Source organism: Rhineura floridana, chromosome 7, assembly GCF_030035675.1.
Source record: "Rhineura floridana isolate rRhiFlo1 chromosome 7, rRhiFlo1.hap2, whole genome shotgun sequence".
Taxonomy (NCBI): Eukaryota; Metazoa; Chordata; class Lepidosauria; order Squamata; family Rhineuridae; genus Rhineura; species Rhineura floridana.
Window position 1 is genome coordinate 112,582,094 of NC_084486.1, and position 9,863 is coordinate 112,591,956.

General features: G+C 41.5%; 1 protein-coding gene across 3 annotated transcripts in view; it reads right to left on the minus strand.

The window, feature by feature from the left end:
* Window positions 1-1,818, minus strand: part of GK5 (glycerol kinase 5) — a 50,218-nt gene extending 48,400 nt beyond the window's left edge. Inside the window, exon 1 of one of the 3 annotated variants that reach the window (XM_061636916.1) lies at window positions 1,433-1,816. In XM_061636916.1, coding sequence (XP_061492900.1) covers window positions 1,433-1,597 — 165 coding nt within the window. In that variant the 5' untranslated portion in view covers window positions 1,598-1,816. Of the gene's footprint in view, window positions 1-1,432 lie in introns of all 3 variants that reach the window. The other 2 variants (XM_061636915.1, XM_061636917.1) reach the window with 2 other exon arrangements.
* Between the last annotated feature and the right edge of the window lie 8,045 nt (window positions 1,819-9,863).

Sequence of the window (9,863 nt, forward strand, 5' to 3'; positions counted from 1 at the left end):
TGTAGGACTCCACAGCATAATTCTCATGGGAGTGAACAAGATTTCCCAGTGCTACTCTCTGGCAACAGTCCTGAAGGTAAGAGTGAAACCATTTCACCATGCCTCCAACTCCAAACCCGGCAAACCTTTCCAAGAGTATACTATGGTCAATGGTATCAAAAATTGTTGATAGATCAGGGGAAATCAACAGGGTCACACTCCCCTTGACCCTCCCCCAATAAAGATGACCAGCAGTAAAACTCTCTTCCTGTTGTGAGTCTGGATTAGAATCCCCATAGCTTCTTTTAGTAAAAAAGGAGTAATTGGAAGCACATGCTTAATGTAGTATTTGACCCAAACAGAATACTGTAAGTGCCATTATCCTAGTGCTACACTACAACTCCTTGGTCTGGGAAATGTCAGAAGGCAAGCACAGTTTGCAGTTTGGATACTCACTTGGGAAAAGCTACTTCACCAACAAGCAAGCTGCATTTCCAGACAAAACATGTACTATACATGGCCTGTTTCACAACTCATTAACCTGTGATAGCAATCCCTGAACTTTGCCTTTTAATCCTCTGAAATCACCAGGAACTTTGCAAACTGAAGTCTGCCTTCATCTTCCCAAGTCAGCTTGCATAGTTTAGTTTACAGACATAGAAAAAATCATAATAGCAAAGCATGAGAATCCCTATACTGTGGTAACAGGAGTGAGCAATCCAGTACAATAAAACACACTAACAAATATTTTTTCAGGGGAGATCTTCCTGCATCCTGGCTTAGCACTGTAGTGTTACACTGTAGTAGGAAGTACCTCAAAAGAATGATCAAGTTCTTTGTTACACAGAACGTTGCACATTTCCTACATTGGGCTCCAGTACCCACAGCATACCCCTCATTCTCCCCATCCTGTTGTGTGGGCTGTTGGGCATAAGGAAAGTTGCTATATAGCCTGCCAGGTCAGAATACTTTTGTACAAGACACTCTTGCCTATCTATACACTGAAGAAAGATGCCTGAGCACATTCTTTATAGCAATTAGAATCTACAACAAAATGTTGCAGTACATAAACCCATTTGATTAACGGCAATTAATATTATTTCCTCATTAATGAACTAGTGAATGAAAGCAGAACCTCCGGGAAATAAAACAACAGGATCCAGCTTTTTTTGGGGGGGGAGGGGGAAATAAAAAAAGGAGGAAAGGAGAATACTAACGGTACAATGCTAGGCATGTCTACTCAGAAGTAAGTCCCGCTGAATTTAAACAGGCTTACTCCCATGTAAGTGGGTACAGGATTATAGCCTAGGCTGCAGTCTTGTGACATTGTCTAGGAATCAGCCCACATGAACGCTGTGGAACTTACTTCGGAGCAGACATGTCTAAGAATGCGCTCTGTAAGAGTTTTATCATACGTCCTCCTTCCCCAACAGAGTCCGGTCACAGCTCTCACCTGCTTCGCACTGGATCCCTTCAGCACGGCCGCCTTGTCGTAAACATGGCACCGTATCACTGTGCTGCCCACGTCTATACCCAAGATATACTTCGCCGGGTCGGCAGCCGAGGCCAGGGCGGCGGCGGCATCCTCCTCCAGCGCCTCAGGAGTTCTCAGTCTCATCGCTGTCGCCCCTTAAGAACCAGGCACTCGGGTCTCCAGAGAGCGCAGCTTACATTTATGGGCATTAGCTCCGGAGGCAGAAGAGAAACAACTCCTCTGAGGCCAAGCAAACAACGCCCCTTCATGAGGGGCGGGACTCCCCGGGGGAAAAAAAATAAGCGGGGAAGGTGGAGACAGCAGCCGGGGTTGAAAACCCGTAGAGAGTGGGGTGGGAAGCGAATGAGTAGGTGTGGGAGCAAGAGTCAGGAAGGGAAGAAAAAAAGGCGGCCGTTTGACTTCTCGCGGTGACATCGAACCGCCACCGCTGTAAAGGCCTCATTGGGGCACTAGAGGGTGCGAAGTGTCTGCCTATAGGCCTATTGTGTTTAAAATGCTTATTTCGGTAGCAACTCCTATTGAAATTAATAGGATTTTCACCCACGTAAGCGTGCATAAGACTGCAGCTTTTGCCTCCTTTTCAGGGTTTTCTTAGGGGAAGCAGAGAGATCTCAGGATGCGGGTAAAGAATCAAGGCGGCAGGTTGTTTTCTGCCTATCTTGAGGCAGCTCCTGTTATTAAGGACCAGAAATGAACGGGCCCTTTATAAATACAACTGATGCCAAAAACAGAAGAATGTGTTTGAGATAGATGAGATCATTTTTATTGTTATTACTCGTCCACCCTATTTTGGAACTTTAACTATTCCGATTATTTTACTCTTATTAACCCCTTCCCTTCAGGAACAGAAATGAATGGTTTTGCTAGCCAAATCAATCAAATTCATCAGTCATGTTGGAACAGATGAGATACTCAGCTGGCAAATTGACTGTAATGTTCCTGCTTTTACATCATTCCGTTATTAATTCCATCGCAATGTTATTCATACATTTATTTATTTCATTAAATTTATATCCCACCCTTCCTCCAGAGGAGTCCAGGGTGTCAAGTGGGTAAATATTAAAACAATACAAATTAAAAATTTCAAAAGCAGTTTAAAACAGCCTTGTAAGAACAATCACTCACAAAACTAATAATTTCAGGGTGTCCAGGGACAGCCATGAAATGCCTGGGTAAACAGGAATGTTTTTAAATTTCTCCTAAAGTTAATAATGGGGGAGACTGGTGCACCTCACTAGGGAGAGCATTCCACAAACAGGGAACCACCACTGAGAAGGCCGTCACAAATCACTGCCAAGTGGGCAACCCTCAGTGGTGGCACCGTCAAAGGCCTCTCTTGCTGATTGAAGGGCCCAAGATGGTTGATCATCTGGAAGCCACTCTTTTAGGTACTTGGTATTTAGAGCTTTTGTACCGTTCTTCATGTAAAAAGACTCCCAGAGCAGCTTACATAACAACCAATAAAAAGACTACAGACCTTGCCCACAAGCAGGCTTACAAACAAAGAACACAACAAAAAGGAAAAAGGGATGGGATTGGAAGACAGAAAATATTGTTGCGCGCTACCCCAATCTCCAAGCAGTGTGTGAGATCTCCAGGGGTCCCTCCGCTTGCCCAGGGTTTGGTTTCCTTGGAGAGAAGGTCAATGGAATCTATGGTGTCTTTATGAAATATGGTTTATTTACACACATTCATAGCCTGAGCATAAGATGGAGGGGTTCAAAGGATCAGCAGTCCAATAGATCTTGCTTTTCCATCAGGCTTATAGGAGGTATCCTGATGCCATCATGCAGTGATCAGGCCTTGGCATGTCTCCAGTTCCCATACTTTCCTCTGACTGGCTAAAAACACAAGCCTCTCTTTGGCCCCAGGAAGGGAGGCTTGCCTGAAGAGTTTCAACAATAGGATTTCCCTGGCCCATTCTTCTCCCATTAATGATCACTTGACAAACCCATTAGCTCACCTTACCGCTCTATTAGATGAACAAAGGAGACTCATCTGACCAGCAGAGCAGGTTTCTCAGCTGCAGTGCCCACCTCCAGGTGCAAGGTTCCAAACCAGAGGCTGGAAGGGGACTCGTAAAAATCATCTATCTCAACTCCCAAACATAGTCTTAAGTATTCATAAAGTTCCAAGCCATAATCCCGTCTGCTTTCAACATTCCATAGGTCATGGAAGTTCACATGTCTTTTTCAGGTTGTTCTGCGGATAAAACTAGAACAAAAAATAGGGAGCCCATGTATCTCGTTTTTGGGTGGTTCCATTTTGTTGACAGGCACTCAACTACCTAAATTTGGCATCAGAGGAGGGTACTATTTATTACACCACTTTTCATACAAGGCAGTACCCAGAGCAGCTAATAGAAGTTCGATACAAATTAAGACATCCGTGCCTGCAGTCTAAAATAAAGGACTCTAAATAGTTTATTTATTATTTGATTTATATCCCACCCTTCCTCCCAAATAGTTGAGATGGGAACAGGAAAACAAGCAAACTCAGGCACTAATGTTACATAGTATGAATAGCTGGAACTGGAATTGTTTAGGAAGAGCCAAAGGGTGTTGGTCTCTGCAGAGCACGGTTTATTCTAAGCTTTTTTTCGTACTGCACAAACAGCAAGCACACTACCTGCCCCAAACTAATCAAGTAATTTGTCCCATAATATACTATTAGCAGGGCTTTTTTTGTGACAGCATTCACCATTGTGGAGTACCTGCAACTTTTCTTGCTGCCTATGCCAGCCATTTTGTACTGGTACGCATAGTACTTTTATCAATACAGTCCCTTGCAAAAGTAGCCCCCTGACCAATGCTCTCATATTACTGAATTACACATGGTACATTGTAATTTTGTTCTGTATGATATTTTATTTTGGAACACTGAAACTCAAAATCAATTATTGTAAGGTGACATTGGTTTTGTTGGGTTAAAATGAATTATGGAAGAAATAAAGTTGATTTCGGTTTATTTGCCCCTAACCAGACCCCCATCCCAGGAAGCTTTGCAGGAACAACTTTGGTTTAAAATGTAAACTGAATTCAGCTTTTCATATGCTCATTGAGCTTTAACAGATAGGTGTCAAAGGATAGAAACCTTTGTTCCCCACATAAATGTGTCTTGCATTTGTTTATACTATTGTCTTCGTTTTAGTGTCCTGTTCCTGGTTGTTTCAGATTTCTGGGTCCAGTCTTATCTCAAGGCTGTAGCAGCCTGCAAAATCTGATTTACAAAGGGGGGCATGCCCCTGGCAATTTTACTCATCTCCCCCTGCTCTCCTTCTCCCCCTTCCCTGGCCTTTATGCCACCATGTCATTTCTTTATGCTGTATGAGGTTCATCCCCCTGATCTGTAGTCCCTCCTTGAGGGTATATAATTTAAACCCCTTTCAATAAACGGGGTTCCTATTTCTGGAAGGCATCTGCTGGACAGGTTGGGTCCCCTTTGTCAAAGGTTCTTTGTTGTCGTTATTTCCTGGGCCTCTGGCAGTGGGTTCAAGTGGCTCAGCCCCGCACCTTCCTGGGGTGAACGTGCTTCAGTCCACTAAAAAACTGAAACTTGGGAGGAAATTTACTTTTCAGCAGGACACTGATCCCAAGCACAAGGCCAAAGCAACATTGGAGTGGCTGCAGAACAAAAAGGTGAATGTCCTACAGTTGTCCAGTCAAAGTCCCGATCTCAATCCCATGGAGAATCTGTGGCACTCTTTGAAAATTGTGGTCCACAAGCGACATCCAACCAACCTCAACAACCTGGAGCGAATTTGCCAAGAAGATTGGGCCAAAATCTCTCCGACACTGTATGCAAAGCTGGTACATACCTACCCCAAAAGACTTGAAGCTGTTATTGCAGCAAAAGGTGGCTCTACCAAATATTAATGTGTGTGGGTTGAATACTTATGCAAGCAACATGTTTGTTTTTTATGTTTCTTACAAACATTTCCTAATGTAAAACCAATGTCACCTTAAAGTAATTGATTTTGAGTTTCAGTGTTTCAAAATAAAATATCATACAGAACAAAATTACAATGTACCATTTATAATTCAGTAATAGGAGAGCATTGGTCAGGAGTCTGATTACTTTTGTGAGGCACTGTATATACTGGCACCTCATTTGTTTACTGATGAAGTATTAAATGCAGTATACGGTAATGTTTGAAAGGAACCAGTGTTTATCTTCATTTTCTAGTTATCTTTTTTCATCTATTTCTTTTTTAGAAACTACCTAGCTCCTTATTAAGTCCCATATGATCAACTGTACAAAAATTTATTTCACACTGCATATTTTTGACACTCCACAAAATGTATCTTGCTGCACATTAGAATAAACATTGCAGCAGAGCATAATTATAGGTATATAAATGAATGGTTAAATGTACCCAGGGTGCCAACAGGATTTCCTGGGCCCAGTATGCTCTATGTAGACCAGGCCCCCTACATTCCCACTCTCTACCTCCCAGTTTCCAATCTCCCAGCAATCTATTGGAAACAGTTGCTGTTTATGTACATATTACCAACATGAGCAGTTATTTTGAATCCAGTCTTGATTTAAGATGTATTTATACAACAGATTTCTAACCTGCCTTCCAGAGTTTCTGCCCTCACAAGACATTTTACAACAGTTATATATAGAATCATAGAATAGTAGAGTTGGAAGGGGCCTATAAGGCCATCAGGTCCAACCCCCTGCTCAATGCAGGAATCCAAATCAAAGCATTCCCGACAGATGGCTGTCCAGTTGCCTCTTGAATGCCTCCAGTGTCAGACAGCCTACTACCTCTCTAGGTAATTGATTCTATTGTCCTATGGCTCTAACAGGAAGTTGTTCCTGATGTTGTCGAAATCTGGCTTCCTGCAACTTGAGCCCATTATTCCGTGTCCTGCACTCTGACCCGATCGAGAAGGGATCCTGGGCCTCCTCTGTGTGACAACCTTTCATGTACTTGAAGAGTGCTATCATATCTCCCCTCAGTCTTCTCCAGGCTAAACATGCCCAGTTCTTTCAGTGTCTCCTCATAGGGCTTTGTTTCCAGTCAGTCCCCTGATCCTTGTTGCTTGTGATGTTCCTGCTATATTGTAAATCTGGTAAGTGCTGGTTATATATAAGACATATGGTAAGTGGAGTGAAAGAGGAGGGGGGAGTACATGAGCAGTAGAATGCTGGATGATTGACTGAGCGTTTGAATGGCTGGGAGTATAAATGGAAGAATGACAGTTGAATCAGGGTGGTAGATGTTGGAGGTTTCGAGAGGTTTTGGTGGTGTTTGGAGGTTGTTGTTGTTGAGAGTGAGTCGGAGTTCTGAGGCAATTAATGAGAAGTAAAGTATAGCTTATTGCTATAGGGCGGTCTAAAATGTAATAAAATAAAATAAATAAAATAATACATGTCAGAACATATGAAACCATACGCTTGTCAACAAAGTAATTAAGTAATCTTGTTATTTTTAGTGTTCAATAAATATTTCTTGGTTAAACAAAAGCCTGATTTTTTCAGCTGGGAAACACAAACCAGGAGGGATAGTAAGTAACCAAGGCTGAACAGTTGTATCAAATGGTGGCAGCGGCGAAGGAAAAGATATTGTATCCAGTACCGCAGAGAAACCCAAGGCTGTAAGCTTCAGTGCAAGAGGCTGCAGGGGGGCTTGGGAATTACCTATACCCATAGACACAAGGTATCGAGATAGCCTGGCAGAGACTAAGGCACAATCTAAAGGTTATGAGATACAGAGTGTTGGGTAGTAAAGCCTAGCAGGGGGATCTTCTGAGAACTGTGCTAGAGCTGTAAAGGGCAAGAAGAAAACCTGATGTTCCTGTCTGCCTGTAGTCACAAGTGAGAGCTTCACAGGTGGTGCTGGGGAAGGATGTCACATTGCCCTCCTCTGAATCTGTTCCAGTTTGTCTGCATCCTTCTTGAAGTGTGGAGACGAGAGCTGGATGCAGTATTCAAGATGAGGCCTAACCAGTGCTGAAAAGAGGGGAACTAATACTTCATGCAATTTGGAAACTATACTTCTGTTAATGCAGCCTAATAAAGCATTTGCCTTTTTTGCAGCCACATCACACTGTTGGCTCATATTCAGCTTGTGATCAACGACAATTCCAAGATCCTTCTCACATGTCGTATTGCTGAGCCAAGTATCCTCCATCTTATAACGGTACATTTGATTTCTTTTTCCTAAGTGTAGAACTTTGCATTTATCCCTGTTGAATTTAATTCTGTTGTTTTCAGCCCAATCCTCCAGCCTAACAAGGTCCCTTTGAATTTTGTTTCTGTCTTCTATATAAATAGTTTAAAAAACCATAATCATATAATTATTAAAGGACACATTAAAATAACATTAAAAAATAGAAGCAGCTAAAAAACTTGTGTAGCTTGTCTGAACCAACACTCAGCCTAACCTACTTCACAGGGTTGTTGCAAAGAAAAGCGAGCTGCAAATATATCATGTCACATTCACAAACCATGCACAACCATGGGAAAACATGCACAAAGGCAGTTTCCCTCAGTTGCTTTAACTACAACATTCCACAGCCCTAATCTTTTACAGCAAATTATGAAAATCATCCCAAATAAATGCGCCAACAGTCACACACACACAAAATACTCTTAAGCATGTGCAGCTTCATTAAACCAACTCTCAGCCTAGCCTACCTCACAGGGTTGTTGCAAACATAAAAGGGAGAGGGAGGACTGAGGAAGAAAAGGTAGAAATATATCATGTCATATTCACAAACTATGCAGCGAGAGAAAACATGAACAAAGGCAGCCTTCCCTCAATTGCTTTAACTGCAACATGTTACAGTCCTAATATTTTATATTAAGTTAACAACAAAACCCTTGTCAACACACACACACAAATTACTCTTAAACATGTACAACTTGACTGAAGTCTTAGTCTAACCTACCTCACAGGGTTGTTGGAAAGGCTCCATATACATACACTGGAAATGTAAAAATACATATACTCCATATAATAGTTTATTGTCAAAAGCATTTGGTCATTGCAGAACATTTTTTTAAAATCATTATTAGTTTCCTGTCAAATAACAGCAGGGACACCTAATTAAACCCTGCCTAACAGCCTTAAAGATAGGATTGGGGCGGGGAAAGAGAGATAAGTATTGACAACACAATCTTTTGCCATGTCTATGCTGATTTACCACACAATCCTAATCATGTCTACTCAAAAGGCCTATTGAAATCATTGTGGTTTATTCCGAGGTATGTGGGTTTAGGATTGCAGATTTATTCTCAGAAAAGTGAGTATAGGATTATGGTCTCATGTTGGGAAGGTTTCAAAACAGGCTATGAATTAGACAAATAAATTGCCCTGTTCAGTAGTCCAGGAAAATGAAAACTTGTATGTCTTCTTATATAGCACATTGTAATGGCATCATAAGCTGCATGTACCCTGTATTTCTGTTCAAAACTTATTTGATAAAATGTGTGGGGTTTTTTTGCAAATAATTAAACACCCCTGCATGTACACTTATCACTGAAATTGTTTACTGTGCATGCTTACCAAGATCCTGCTGTGCTGTGTGTGCTTCTTTGATCTTCTGGACCTTGTGTGCAATTTGCAGAGAAAGAAAAGTGGACAGGCAGGCACATGTGCTGCTGCTGCAAGCTATAAGCTTACTCAACTGACGTGATATGCACATGCACACCATTAACCAATATGCACAGAGAAGCAGGAAAAGGCAGCTCCTGTCAGCACTTGCAAGAGTTTCTAACTATTGCCTGGTGTCCAACAAATCCCTTGTCTATCACAGCTCTGACTTTTTAAAGTATGTGCCACTGCGAAAGTATGGTCAAATTGTGTTTGGCAATGGAAAATTTCATTTATCTGCAATACACTGTTAAGTTACTCTATCTTCTGTCTTTCAGTATGCACTGTATTTTACACACAATAGTAAGTTAAATGAGTCAAGCGGTCCTTCTACAGAACAGCTTTAGTATTTCAAACATTTGCCAAGCATTTGTCTGAAGGCTGAGAGTCTTCAAAGCTATCATATTTCATATCTTCCCCATCAAAAGTTGGTGGACTGGATGATCCTGAACTGTTAAACAGTGCATTCCAAGTTTCAACTGATATATTTGAATAAGGGGATTAAATACTGAATTACTAAAACAGCAGATAAAACTGAATTGAGTCCTTCTCTCTCTGTGTCTGGATTTCCCCTACTGGGTCTGCTTTCATGAGCTGCACTTAATGCAGGATTGTATCATGACTGTGCATACAATATTTTACAGTTTTATCTTAATGGTGAAATAATCAAATTACTGCAAAAGATCCACAACCAAATGGAACATGCAATTAAGTCACAACTCATATCATTCAACCACTGACAAATAAGTATACTACAACACAACATTTTAGTTTACATGTTTA